The sequence below is a fragment of the Dreissena polymorpha genome, chromosome 9, assembly GCF_020536995.1.
Source record: "Dreissena polymorpha isolate Duluth1 chromosome 9, UMN_Dpol_1.0, whole genome shotgun sequence".
Taxonomy (NCBI): Eukaryota; Metazoa; Mollusca; class Bivalvia; order Myida; family Dreissenidae; genus Dreissena; species Dreissena polymorpha.
This window is the reverse complement of record NC_068363.1, coordinates 103,369,656-103,385,497: the sequence shown is the minus strand read 5'-3', so window position 1 is coordinate 103,385,497 and position 15,842 is coordinate 103,369,656. Positions and strand designations below refer to the sequence as shown.

At 36.2% G+C, this 15,842-nt stretch overlaps 1 protein-coding gene across 1 annotated transcript in view; it reads right to left on the bottom strand.

Moving 5' to 3' along the window:
* Window positions 1-377: 377 nt before the first annotated feature.
* LOC127844581 (coiled-coil domain-containing protein 102A-like) overlaps window positions 378-15,842 on the bottom strand; it is a 28,283-nt gene continuing 12,818 nt past the window's right edge. Inside the window, exons 5-9 of the mRNA XM_052374948.1 lie at window positions 15,541-15,645; window positions 11,971-12,075; window positions 10,421-10,591; window positions 5,477-5,580; window positions 378-4,968 (exon numbers count right to left, since the gene is read on the bottom strand). Coding sequence (XP_052230908.1) covers window positions 4,845-4,968; window positions 5,477-5,580; window positions 10,421-10,591; window positions 11,971-12,075; window positions 15,541-15,645 — 609 coding nt within the window. The 3' untranslated portion in view covers window positions 378-4,844. The remainder of the gene's footprint in view (window positions 4,969-5,476; window positions 5,581-10,420; window positions 10,592-11,970; window positions 12,076-15,540; window positions 15,646-15,842) is intronic.

Sequence of the window (15,842 nt, the reverse complement as noted above, 5' to 3'; positions counted from 1 at the left end):
GTTTATCATCCTATTTATGTTATAGTCTGATAGAGATAACTTAGACATAATAACAATAACATGTCCCTTTTTGACGTTCTGAAAGCAAATTATTTTCATTTGTAATGCCTTTTGCACTTTCAACAATATCAGTATTAAGTTATAACATGCTTTATGATAAAATAAAAGGTTTGCTTCCATGTGAATATCAATAATACAGTACACGTATATTGAAAACACGTGAACTGCTGTCTTTGATTATGCAACAATAACAAATATGAAAAACAACAACAAAAGTTATCATTTTTGTATTACTCATCTAAAGTCATTTCGCAAAAACAATAGTAGTTTATATTCTAAAAACAAATATATAAATTAATATTAAAAACATAAATACATTATTGAACAACATTATATACACATTGCTTTTTGACATGATTTAGGTAAAGTTTTATATCTGTATGTTACCATCGTGTGAACAAATATGGCTGAAATAGTATAGCAAACTAATTGCATCATCTAATGAATTATGAAAGATACTATTTAAACTATACTTCTATTTATACGCTTTGGATAAGTTGATAACGAGTTCAGTGTATGTCGGTACACAGGTACATTAAACATTGATATTTGTATTGCTGTCATTTTAAATGACAAATAAACATGTGAAGAATCTTATCTAACAATGTCAGTTAATATATCTATATTCTGATATTTTAAAGCATCGTCCAATATTGGTCTTAATTTTATAGATAAATAATGACAAAACTGTATTTCAATAACAATGGAAAATCTAGACACATTGCAAATCTATCAATTGTAAACAGTGTGCATGTGGCAAGGGCACTTGAAGATATATTGTTTCTGATGAAAATGTAATTCAGTTTTTTTTCTAATCTCAGACTTAACATATCTTCTAAAGAAATGTATGTCCTGTTTTAAAGATATACTATTTAGATGCCCATTAGCAACATGTTGAGTCTATATTCGATAATGCCTGTTATAATCATAGCTGCATCATAAACAGGTATGGCTTTTAGCCGTAAGTAGTCCCCAAAGGGAGTTGTCAGTTCCACATTTGTGGTTATTTCTTTTTAAACTCATAATGAAATTACAGTCCAGGAAAAAAAAATTATGAAGCAAATATTGTACATTTTACCTCTAAGCTTGACCTTTGTCTTTGAGCTAGGGAGAGGTTGTACAGGTGACAAGCCATCTGCACATCATGGTGAATATTTGTCGTAAGTAACTTTAAAATCATGACTGACGATGTTGGTGTCTGAACAAGCCGAGTAAACCTTAAACTTTACTTTTGACTTACCAGTGTATTCTTGACTTTGAAGCTAGGAAGAAAAATGGTAAACAATTTGTGGTTAATGTTTTTATAATAAAACGATGAATGATGAATGAATGAATGAAAGTTAAAGTCTGTACAAAATGATTTATGGCCAATATTATCCTTTGGCCTTCAAGTGTGACATGTATATGTATAGAAACTTATATTACTGACAAGCTGTCTCCACAATGTGAAGAATAGTAAAAAATTATTTCAGAATTGCATGATGAATGCTGAAGTTACAGATAGGACATGCAGTTAAACGTCAAACATAAAACGACCTCTTTATAACCTTGACCTCTGTATGACCGCGACTTCTGTATGAACTTGACCTCTTACACGCAACACGCTGTCTCCTCTATAATAAGTCTTCATGGTGGTTATATGTGGTCAGTTAGTTTCAAAGTGAAAGATGATTGGCAGTTACAGTTGGAACAAACTCAGAACAACACACTCGGGCACAAACACTCGACCATTAAGACACCTACATCCAGCTGTCTGTAAGAGGGCTAAAGAAATTGTTTGCCTTGTTATTGCAATAACTTCTTGATATAAAACAATTTAAAATATAACTTCAACAAATAATGTTGTTCCTGTTTATTGTGTTTGTTGTTTTTTGTTTTTTTTAATATTATGAAGAAATACATACATGTATTTATAATTTTAGCAAAACAGAAATATATAAATAAGCATATAAAGATAAAACCACAACATCAAATTACAAAAAACGTGAAATAAACCTGCATTTAAATTTTAAGTGACATAAAAAGTTTGAGAGAAAATATTGTAAAATAAATTATTTCTTAACAACTTTAAGTAAAGATAATGTCTTGACAAAAAATGGTACATTCCTGATTTTCTTGATATTATTACTGAGGCAAAAACAAAAGCATCAAGCAATGACATATTTAAAATATTTCATGATTTTAGCCGGAACCCGTCTTAGTGAATTTCACAACATGGAAAATCAAAATGGATTACTACATTACTAATGTGCAAAATTACATGATGATTCATCTAAAAAAATGATCTGTGAATATGTGAAAACGATTTCAATAACATTTTATTCTTTACTCAGCTGGCAAAAAAATATTTCATATTTTAAGGAAAGTCTTCTTGCAATATAATATACATTTAATTTATACAGTACAGAATGTAAAATTGTTATATGTACTAGATGATGTATGTATATACCTAGATTATTAAACAGTGTTTTTGATCAACTGACACAATTTGATTGAAAATGCCTTGAGCTACTAAAATAATTCCCCACCCATAAGTTGAGCCATGTTTTGGGAAACCTAGGCTTAATGTAGGCTTTAAGTGTAAACTAGGCTTAATGTAGGCTTTAAGTGTTGTTCCAGATTAGCCTGTGCATACTACAAAGGGGTGCAGGAATCTCATAAATGTACAGTCTATTTAGTTAGCCTGTGCATACTACAAAGGGGTGCAGGAATCTCATAAATGTACAGTCTATTTAGTATATTGTACAAAATTATCATTGCTGCCTTAATTGAATGGTAAGTTTTGGCCATATATTCCACTTGTATGTACATGCTTTCAAACGTTCTGAGGAGTACAAGCAAGCATTTTTGCAGTGAATGAGTGATTTGCACACAGTAGAAAATATTGCAAATAATACAAAATCACAATCTCAAATTCAATTTACGAGAAAACAAATAAACATGTATAATGATTATGTGGCAGACAGTAACTTTAGCATTATATATGTGTATGTATGTGAAAAATATGTACAAATATGGGGAAGAATGTTATGAAAATGATAACAAAGAATAGCATTTCTATAAACTTGCATGTCAGAATAGCACTGTAATGTGTACATAAATTGAACAAACCTGATTACATAATGTGTTACAATATGTACAAGAACATTAACAAGATCAAAATGATTAGTAACAATTTAATGAAATAATTTAATTGATTATGTGTTCATGCTTCATGATGACAGTATAACCAATAAAACATAAAAAGATTGTCTAATAAACCCAAAGAAGTATGAGATGTTACCCTAATGAGAAGACACTCAGAATTTATGCCACTGTTCATGTCTTATGGTTAACAAAAATAAAATATTGAGTATGGCATACATTAGATACAGGTCAAAAGATTATATAATTAATACAAATTTATAAAATTCATTGAATAAGTTATGTATAAATAAAATAATGAATACAAATTTATCCCATCATCCTATGTTTGTCTATTACTTTGTTTAACTTTAATCCTGCCCTCCACCCAAAAAAAAGATCTAAACAACCAGCATTTCGAATATATTTTTAACTTGAAAACATGGAAAATGAGGTATTTGAACAGATGGTTTATTACACATTATGCAGAGGTAACAAGGTCATTAATAAAACATTTTATAATAATACTTATTGATCAACATCCATTTATTCAAAAACAATAATCATTATTTATTTAAATCCAATAAAATTAATGACAGCTTTGTTTTTTAACTAACCATAAACATATTCAAAACTCGGCTGAGATATCGTTGTGACAAATGTTCGAACAGAGTTTTATCAAAATTGGACTATAATTCTGGCCTCTAGATAGTTAACAAAGTCAATGTTGACAACGCCTGACACATACAAATGAATGGCAATAAAAATTCAATCACAGAAAGTCAACAAGCATGGTCTGCACAGGTAAGCTCATGAGTAACAAGAAAGAATTCCCAGATTTTTGTCTAATATTGAATCACTCATGAAAGCTTAGAAAAAACTAAAACTTACCAGTAAGGTCAACAGTTCTAGACAAAATCTTTAAAATGTTTCTTACAAGAGGCATATTTTTAATGTTTAAATGTGACAATCAACAAATTTTAAGAAATAATGTCTGGTTTATGTCTGGTTCAGTTGTTTATGGTCACATAAACAACATAATTGGAAACATAGAATTAAACCATGCTCATCAAAAATTAAATCTGTCATCATTCAGTTAAAAAAACACAAAAAGTCAAAATATTTCATACGTTTCTAACTCGACATTTAAATCTGCGATTATTACAACAAGAGTGCCAAACTGTCACAAGATTCGCCCGTTCGAAGGTTTTGGACACCATGCTAAATGCTTGAAATGCACTAAAGATCGGATGAAAATTATTTAAATTAAAGAGCGGACACTGCTGTGGACGCCGCTCGCCAAGAGTGAAACTATAATACGTCCTGTTTTTAAAAATCGGCGTATAAAAACTGTATAAAACAGTTACATACCTGTACCATTTTTCTTCTTTAATAGGGTTGTCTAGTAACTTGCTTGCTGTTCAGGTTTTATGCTGTTTGCTCCTCTTCAGAATCTTTGGATTGGAAATGAAGCCTTTAACACTTAAGTCTAAAAATAATGGTCTTAAATTTTATTTAATTTTTTTAGGGACTACCAATACATTAAAGAGCGTATATGATCTGTTAAGGGTTAAAGACAAACAAACTCTGCACATGATTCAGATGGACACCAATTTCTAATGAAGTTGTGGCAGTTTTCACTTCTGTCTCACGGTAGTGGATCACGTTCCCTCACTGAAGTCATCGTCTGTATCATCATCCAACTCAAGTGCGTGAAGGTCTGGGCTGAATGTGCGCAGGCTGGAGGGCTGGACAGTTGTCCCAGACACAGACGCCCGCCGCAATCTGGAACACAGCCAAATGTGGAGTCCATTTTATGATGAATAGATAGACTGTTCATCCAGCACTTGGAAATGTATAAATTACTGTACAAATATCTTTATTATATCTCATGCTGTGCACTTACATTGTAATTAGCAGATAATAGCACTGAATGACAACCTGATAATGTTCCTCTAGCTTAAATTGAACTACTTTTTTAAGTTTAAAAAGATGTTTTTTTAAAAAGAGATGTGTTTTTCAGAAACACATGGCCCCCTTCTGCGCTCCCCTTTGAAGCCGAATAAATGACCTTTGACCTTGAAAGATGACCTTGACCTTTAACTTTCACCATTCAAAATGTGCAGCTCCATTAGATACACATGCATGCCAAAATATCAAGTTGCTATCTACAATATTGCAAAAATTATGACCAATGTTTAAGTTTTGGACGGACAGACAGACAGGCAGAAAGTTAAAAAACTATATGCCACCCTTTTGGGGCATAAGAAGAGTGGTCCACCAAGGCCCCAACCTGCTCTGCAGATGTTCCACCTGCACGTTGAGGTTATCCACCTGCTCCTGGAGCTCATCGTTGGTCCGCTGTACCTTACGCACGCTGTTAGACTGCGTGTCCACCTGCAGACACAAACACAAAGGTTTAGTAAAGTTTAAACATATTTATTATAGCTTGATGGCTTCTATATCACTAGCCATACTAGGTAACTGGAGGCGTTTTGGGATATATCTTGAGAACGATTCTCATGAAATTATTTCATTTAAACCTATCGGAAGAAACAAGTACTCAGTCCATAAAGAGAAGATCATGAGAATGCTTCCTGACTGGTAATTGGACCCAGGACCTTCTGATCGCTAGTCATACACAATATCAGCTACTGTCATAACCTTTTCTATAAGGCTTTTACCATTGAACCAACTGATGATACATGGAAATATCAACAACCTTCATGTGACCTTCAAATGTTCTAAAAGTACCCACACAAATTAAAGCATGCAGCAAAATTTGTATTTCTAATTAATCGATTCAGGCAGGACAATGAAACAAACACATGACAGCATCCTTTCCACATAATGTATGTGACACAAAATTATTACCAGCATGTTGGGGAAACGTTTTCACAGCAGAAAAATGCAAAGTTCGGCCACAGAAGCAATTAAAAATATTTACAAAATTGTAAACAAGAGGGCCAAGATGGTCCTAGTTCGCTCACCTGAGAGGAGTCAGTTCATTCAATCTTTACCAAACGTCAAACTTGACCTAGATATTGTCCAGACAAACATCCTGGTCAAGTTTCATCATTATTGAACCAAGACTCTGGCATATGGAGTGTTTTGGTTTTTGTAAGATTTGACCTGGTGACCTATATTTTGAGTTGACGCCCCCTTACCAAACATCAAACTTTGCTTACAAAAATAAATATCATGACCAAGATTCATAAAATCTAAAACAAAATTGTGACCTCTAAAGAGTTTACAAGGATAATGTATAATATAATGAAAATTTGGACAATTTAGGGGCAATAATTATGGCATTAATTATGTGATATATATAAAACCAATCTTTGTACCAAGTTTCATGATGATTGGGAGAAAATTGTGACTTCTAGAGTGTTCACAAGCTTTTTTCACTATATAAATATAACAAAACTGCCCCCCCCCCCTGGCAACCATGTTATTCAACTGACCGGAACCATTTTCAAACTCAACTCTCATATCAAGGAAACAAATGTTCTGAACAAAATTCATGAACATTGGGCCAAAAATGTGACTTCTAGAGTGTTCACATGTTTTCACTATATACATATAGAGAAAAATGCCCCGCCCATTGGCGGCCATGTTTTTTCACCGATCTGGACCATTTTCGAACTCGTCCGAGATATCAATAAAACCAATGTTTTGACCAACTTTCATGATGATTGGGCAAAAATCGTGACTTCTAGAGTGTTTACAAGGTTTCTCTATAGCCAAATAAGGAAAACTGCCCCACCCCCCGGCAACCATGTTTTTCAACTGACCGGAACCATTTTCGAACTCAACTCTCAAATCAAGGAAACAAATGTTCTGACCAAATTTCATGAAAACTGGGCAAAAAATGTGACTTCTAGAGTGTTCACATGTTTTCACTATATACATATAGAGAAAAATGCCCCGCCCACTGGCGGCCGTGTTTTTTCACCGATCTGGACCATTTTCGAACTCGTTCGAGATATCAATAACACCAATGTTTTGAGCAACTTTCATGATGATTGGGCAAAAATTGTGACTTCTAGAGTGTTTACAAGGTTTCTCTATAGCCAAATAAGGAAAACTACCCCCCCCCCCCCGGCAGCCATGTTATTCAACTGACCGGAACTATTTTCAAACTCAACTTTCATATCAAAGAAACAAATCTTCTGACCAAATTTCATGAAAATTGGGCCAAAAATTAGACTTCTAGAGTGTTCACATGTTTTCACTTTATACATATAGAGAAAAATGCCCCGCCCACTGGCGGCCATGTTTTTAACCGATCTGGACCATTTTCAAATTCGTCCGAGATATCAATAAAACCAATGTTTTGACCAACTTTCATGATGATTGGGCAATAATTGTGACTTCTAGAGTGTTTACAAGGTTTCTCTATAGCCAAATAAGGAAAACTACCCCCCCCCGGCAGCCATGTTATTCAACTGACCGGAACTATTTTCAAACTCAACTTTCATATCAAAGAAACAAATGTTCTGACCAAATTTCATGAAAATTGGGCCAAAAATGTGACTTCTAGAGTGTTCACATGTTTTCACTATATACATATAGAGAAAAATGCCTCGCCCACTGGCGGCCATGTTTTTAACCGATCTGGACCATTTTCAAACTCGTCCGAGATATCAATAAAACCAATGTTTTGACCAACTTTCATGATGATTGGGCAAAAATTGTGACTTCTAGAGTGTTTACAAGGTTTCTCTATAGCCAAATAAGGAAACTGCCCCACCTCCCTGGAAGCCATGTTATTCAACTGACCGGAACCATTTTCAAACTCAACTCTCATATCAAGGAAGCAAATGCTCTGACCCAATTTCATGAAAATTGGGACAAAAATGTGACTTCTAGAGTGTTCACCGATCTGGCCATTTTCAAACTCGTCCGAGATATCAATAAACCAATGTTTTGACCAACTTTCATGATGATTGGGCAAAAATTGTGACTTCTAGAGTGTTTACAAGGTTTCTCTATAGCCAAATAAGGAAAACTGCCCCGCCCACTGGTGGCCATGTTTTTCAACGGACCGGAACCACTTTTGAACTCGACCAACATATCATTAAGGCAAACATTTTGACAAAGTTACATGATGATTGGGCATGAAATGTGACTTCTACAGTGTTTACAAGGTTTTTCTTTTTTTTTACCTAGTTTTTGACCCAGCATGACCCAGTTTCAACTTGATCGAGATATCATTGGGACAAATCTTCTGACCAAGTTTAATGAAGATCGGACATGAAATGTGGCCTCTAGAGTGTTTACAAAGCAAATGTGGACGACAGACGGACGGACAGAAGACGGACAAAGACTGGTCACAAAAGCTCACCTGAGCAATCAGTTGAGCTAAAAAAAGCACTTCATGAGAGGGTGAAACCTTTTAACAGCTTCTTAACCCTTTCCTGCTCTGATGCAAAGTGAAAATGGCTGTATGCAAACAGCATAAAACCAAAACAGCCTGCAAGTAACTCACAGTCGGGTCAGGTTTTGTGCTGTTTGCTGCTCATCAGTAACCGTTTCAAAAAAAAATGGGGGGGGGGGTGAGGTGGGGGGGGTAAAGTGTGAGGGTGTGGTGGTAATTTGTGAGATGATCTTAAAAAAAAAAAAAAAAAAAAAAAAAATTAGGGGGGGAGGGATTCGGGTAGGGGGAGGGGGGGGGGTGGGGGGGATTCTTGGGTGCGATGGTTGGACGGTATTTCAAACATAAAATAATCAAAATAAATAGTTTTGTTTTTGTTTTTTAACCGTTTAAAAAAAAAATGGGGAGGGGGTGAGGAGGGGGGGGGGGTATAGTATAGTGTGAGGGTGTGGTGGTCATTTGTGAGATGATCTTAAAAAAAAAAAAAAAAAATAGGGGGGGGATTCGGGGGGGGGGGGGGGGGAGGGGGGGGAAGGGGGGGCACGGGCGATGGTTTGGGTGGAGTCTATTGTGGTATGTCAGGTAAGAGTAGTTTTGTCAAAGTATCAATCAAATCTAATCATAAAGAAAGAAGTTATGGCAATTTTAGCAAAATTTAATAATTTGACCTTGAGAGTCAAGGTCATTCAAAGGTCAAGGTAAAATTCAACTTGCCAGGTACAGTAACCTCATGATAGCATGAAAGTATTTGAAGTTTGAAAGCAATAGCCTTGATACTTAAGAAGTAAAGTGGATCGAAACACAAAATTTAACCATATATTCAAAGTTACTAAGTCAAAAAAGGGCCATAATTCCGTAAAAATGACATCCAGAGTTATGCAACTTGTCCTTTTACTGTACCCTTATGATAGTTTGCGAGTGTTCCAAGTATGAAAGCAATATCTATGATACTTTAGGGGTAAAGTGGACCAAAACACAAAACTTAACCAAACTTTCAATTTTCTAAGTATAAAGGGCCCATAATTCCGTCCAAATGCCAGTCAGAGTTACATAACTTTGCCTGCACAGTCCCCTTACGATAGTTAATAAGTGTTGCAAGTATGAAAGCAATAGCTTTGATACTGTAGGAATAAAGTGGACTTAAACACAAAACACAACCAAATTTTCAATTTTCTAAGTATAAAAAGGGCACATAATTCTGTCAAAATGCCAGTCAGAGTTACATTACTTTGCCTGCACAGTCCCCTTATGATAGTTAGTAAGTGTTGCAAGTATGAAAGCAATAGCTTTGATACTTAAGGAATAAAATGGACCTAAACACAAAACTTAATCAAAATTTTCAATTTTCTAAGTATAAAAAGGGCACAAAATTCTGTAAAAATGCACGCCAGAGTTATCTAACTTTGCCTGCCCAGTCCCCTCATGATAGTAAGTATGTGTACCAAGTTTGAATGCAATAGCATTGATACTTTCTGAGAAAAGTGGACCTAAACGCAAAACTTAACCGGACGCCGACGCCAAGGTGATGACAATAGCTCATAATTTTTTTTTTTTAAATAGATGAGCTAAAAACTATCTAAGTGTAGAAAGGATTCAGAAAAAGAAAAAAAGATAACAGGGTTTAATGCATGTGTGTAAAGTGCCGTCCCTTATTCGCCTGTGCAGTTCGCACATGCTAATGGGGGACAACACTTTTCACCTACCCTGGATTTTCGCTATGAAGATACTTCCTTTAATAAAAAATTTGCTAAAAGCAGATAGTGTCTCTGATTAAACTGAGCAGACTGCACAGGCTAATCTGGGTTGACACATTATGCACATGCATTAAGCCACTGTTTCCTAGAACGAGGCCATGTTCACCTCATCCTCAGCGACCGCCAGGTCATGTTTGAGCTCCTCTACACGAGACCTCAGCTTCTTGACCTCGGCCTCAAACTGCTCACAGCGACGCTTGCTGTGGTCCAGGTCTGTCACACCGGTCTGGTACGACTTCTTCAGCTTCGAGTGCGCATGCTTCAGGTCTGCTAGCTCCTGTTAACAGGGCAACAGAGAATTGTGTAATCCTTGTGGTAAAAGTAAGTAAAGTGCATGGAGATGAGATATCAACATTTTTACAATTGAAATGTTCACCCACAAATCTTAGAGGAGTTTCCAAAGCGCTCTTGCTTTAATATAGATTTTTATAGTTTTCATATACACATATACCAGTTCTTTTTTCACATTAAACATGACATTTCATTTTGTAATTTAAATAAATTTGCCAAACACTGCATAAAAGAAAAAGTGTTTGAATTTGAATTTCGAATTACCAGGTATTCCGTTTGCTAATACGGGTGATAAATGTTTTGTTGCTTTAGTGGTAGTCATCAGACAAACAAAAAGTCTTTTAAAAACAAACAAGAGCTGTCTCCATAGGCAGCCATATGCCCCAGAAAAACGCTTTTTCGAAACCTAAATGCAGATTTCGAAACCTTAACGTGGACCCTAAGTTCAAGGTCAAGGTCAAAGGTGCAAAATTTGTGTGGGTATTGAAAGGCCTTGTCTATATACACATGCATAACAAATATGAAGGTTACATCTGAAGCGACATAGATGTTATGAGCATTTTTCGAAACCTAAAAGCAAAAGTGTGACGGGCAGACAGACAGACGGGGGCATACAAAGGACTATCTGAGTTATGATACAATTATATTACCATTTATATTTATCTGGGAATATTCTGATCACAAACTACGGACATTTTCTTACGCTTAGTAAAAGTTTGACGAAAACCCAACATATACCAGTAGACAAAAAGACAGATAAACAATCATTTGAGAATCACTCTAGGAAAAAGGGGCTAAATGCATGTGCCTTTATATCGGTCTTACAACAGCCAGTGCAGTCTGCACAGGCTAGTCAGAGACAACACTGCTTGTATGGTATTTTTTGTATAAAACAAGTATCTGCTTAGCAAAAACTAGTTAAGGGAGGAAAGTGTTGGCCCTGATGAGTATGTTTGAATGGCAGAGGCTTATATGGGACGACACTTTACTCATGTGCATTAAGCACCTTTTTCCCAAAGCAAGGCTCATCAGTAATTCAAAATATCAACAAAAGCTGTGTTTTTGAAACAAAATGCCCCCTTCTGCGCTTTGAAGCTGCAAGGCATGCCAAATATCAAGTATCTTCAATATTGCAAAAGTTATAGCCAAGATTAAAGTTTTGGGACACACACATGCAATGACAGACAGACAGACAGACAGACAGGCAAAAAACAATTTACCCCAGATCATTCAATCCGGGGGCATGAAAAGCAAAGCCTTGTTGACATTAAGAGTGAAAACAGTACCAGCAGACAGACAAACGACAGACAGACAATTATAAGTAGTATAAAATATCAGACAAACACAGCCTGGTACTACCCCTACCTTATTCCTCTCTGAGACCTCGGCCTGCAGTGTCTTGAGGTCTTTGTTGACCACCGTGGAGGCGTGGTTGCTCTTCCTCTCCACCTGCTCCTCTAGGTCGCTCACCTGCAGTGGTGCATTTGTTATCAATTGGCCCCATCCCAAATCTCACATTTTTATCAATTGGCCCCATCCCAAATCTCACATTTGTTATCAATTGGCCCCATCCCAAATCTCACATTTGTTATCAATTGGCCCCATCCCAAATCTCACATTTGTTATCAATTGGCCCCATCCCAAATCTCACATTTGTTATCAATTGGCCCCATCCCAAATCTCACATTTATCAATTGGCCCCATCCCAAATCTCAAAAGTATATATTTTTCCCAGATGAGTGACTTAAAATGCCCAAATCAAAGGTTTCAAAATATTATATATGTGTAACTATATTAAATTCATTTCCTAATGAGCTCTGTATGATGAACCATAATAAATACAAAATGGCCATGGTTCCTAAGGTGCTCACCTGAGACCCTAAGGAACTACACTATACTAAACAAGAGGGCCTGAAAGGCCCAAAGTCGCTCACCTGAGATAACATGATATTATTGGGACAAACCTTTTGACCAAGTTTCATGAAGATCAGAAAATACATGTGGCCTCTAGAGTGTTAACAAGGTTTTACTATAGCCATATAAGGAATAATGTCCCGCCCCCTGGCAGCCATGTTTTTCAACCAACAGGCATAATTTTTGAACTCGTCCAATATATTATCGGGATGAATCTTCTGACCAAGTTTCATGATGAACGGACAGTAAATGTGGCCTCTAGAGTGTTAACAAGATTTTACTATAGCCATATAACAATAATTTCTCCGCCCATTGGAAGCCATGTTTTTCAAGCAAACATAATTATTTTCTAACTAATCCAAGATATCATTGAGACCAATCTTCTGACCAAATTTCATGAAGACTGGACAATAAATGTGGCCTCTAGAGTGTTAACAAGGTTTTACTATAGACATATAAGGAAAAATGCCCCGCCCCCTGGTGGCCATGTTTCTAAAGCAACCAAAACTATTTTCCAACTCATCCAAGATATCATTGGGACAAATCTTCTGACCAAGTTTCATGATGATCGGAAAATGTGACCTCTAGAGTGTTAACAAGGTTATACTATAGCAATATTAGGAAAAATGCCCCGCCCCTGTGGTGGCAATGTCTTTCAACCAACCGGCATCATTTTTGAACTCGTCTAAGATATTATTGGGATGAATCTTCTGACCGAGTTTCATGAAGATTGGACTATAAATGTTGCCTCTAGAGTGTTAACAAGATTTTACTATAGCCATATATAGCCATATATGGAAAAATGCCCCGCCCCTTGGCAGCTAGTTTTTCTATCAAACGTAACCATTTTCAAACTCATCCAAAATATCAATAAGACAATATTTCTGACCAAATTTCATAAAGATTGGACAATAAATGTGGCCTCTAGAGTGTTAACAAGGTTTTACTATAGCCATATTAGGAAAAAAGGCCCCACCCCTGGCTGCCATGTTTTTCAACCAACCGGCATCATTTTAGAACTTGTCCAAGATATTATTGGGATGAATATTCTGACCAAGTTTCATGAAGATTGGACAATAAATGCGGCCTCTAGAGGAAAAATGCCCCGCCCCTTGGCAGCCATGTTTTTCAAGCAAAGGTTACCATTTTTGAACTCATCCAAGATATCATCGGGACAAATCTTCTGAGCAAGTTTCATGAAGATCCAAAAATAAATGTGGCCTCTAGAGTGTTAACAAGGTTTTACTATAGCCATATAAGGAAAAATGCCCCGCCCCCTGGTGGCCATGTTTTTCAACCAACCAGCGTCATTTTCGAACTCATCCAAGATATTATTGGGATGAATCTTCTGACAAAGTTTCATGAAGATCAGACAATAAATGTGGCCTCTAGAGTGTTAACAAGATTTTACTATAGCCATTTAAAGCCATATAAGGAAAAATGCCCCGCCCATTGGCAGCCATGTTTTTCAAGCAAACGTTTCCATTTTCGAACTCATCCAAGATATCATTGAGACTAATCTTCTGACAAAATTTCATGAAGATTGGACAATAAATGTGCCCTCTAGAGAGTTAACAAGACAAATGTTGACACCGCACAACGGACAACAGACGACAGTCAAAAGGCGATCACAAAAGCTCACCATGAGCATGTTGTGCTCATGTGAGCTAAAAAGTGCAAAGCTGATTCATAAAGATTGGACAACAAAAAAGTGACTTAAGCCATTTAAGGAAAACTGACTTCCCCCGCCTCCTGTGGCCATGTTTTTCAAGAAACAAACAAACCAGAAGAATTGTTAAACTCCAACAAGAAGTCATTATAATAAGTGTTCTGACTAAGTTTCATTCAGATAGTACTTTAAATGTGAATTCTAGAGTGTTTACAGGGTTTCAATATAGCCATTTAAGGACAAGGGACAAAATTGTCACAAAACCAGGTTTTCATTGTGAAAAAAAAATCTGATAAAGGGAGAAAACTCAAACTGAACTTTTGAAATGAACAAACAAAATTAACCCCCTTTGTAAGTTTGTTTTTAAAAAAAAATTATTTTTAGTCGTGGCGACCTTGACATTGGAAATATTGACGTGATTCTTTCGTGTGACACACCGTCCCATGATGGTGAACAAATGTGCCAAATGATTTAAAAATCTCACAATGAATGACATAGTTATGGCCATGACAAGCTCATTTATGGCCATTTTTGACCTTTGAACTCAAAGTGTGACCTTGACCTTGGAGATATCGACGTAATTATTTCGCGCGACACACCGTCCAATGATGGTGAACAAATGTGCCAAATGATTTTAAAATCTGACAATGAACGACATAGTTATGGCCCGGACAAGCTTGTTCCGCCCGCCCGCCAGCCTGCCAGCCAGCCAGCCAGCAAGCCAGCCAGCCAGCCCGCATTCGCCAATCTAATAACCAGTTTTTTCCTTCGGAAAACCTGGTTAAAAATGTCCATCCCTCTGGCGGCCATGTTTTTTAACCAACGTAACCATTTTCAAACTCAGCAGAGATATCCTTAAAACAAATATTCTTACAAAGTTTAATAAAGATTGGACCATAAATGTGACTTCTTGAGTGTGAACAAGGGTTGACTAGAGCCATATAAAGAAAAATGCCCCCCCCCCCAAGGCGGCCATCTTTTTAAACAGAACAAAACTATTTTCAAAATAAGCTTAGATATCATTAAAAACACTGTTCTGACCAAGTTTCATGAAGATTGGACAAACAATGTGACTTAAAGTGTTAAAGAGGTTTTACTATAGCCATAAATAGGAAAAAGCCATGTCCTCTGGCAGCCATGTTTTTTTAACAGACCGAAACCATTTTCGATGTACTATGTCCTCAAGTGAGCTAATATCATTGAAAGCACTTGAATTCTCAATTTTAAATTATTTTTTTAGCAAAAAATACACACAATAGCACTTATATCACAATTTTAATCAAAACCACATGATATTTCCCAAGCCAAATGGCCTAGGCACCATTTCCAAATTGCTGAAAATAAACACTGACCTGCGATCTCAGCTTCTTGTTGTCGCGCTCCAATGATAACTTATCCGTCTCTAGACGCTCCCGCCGACCCCATTCGTCTGCATTCTCCCGCTGCAGCTTCTCAAGCTTTATGTGCAACAGAGACAACAAATTGCATTAACTTGAGTTGTTCACTGGAGTGACTATATTGTAAAGTCATCATTATTCATGTGAAATTTATTGTTGTTAATTTCGTGGGTTGATCACATTTTAAACACAAAAACAAATAAAATGACAGATTCAAAATTATTTCTTTTTCCCTAAATTCAGAAATACACTAATTA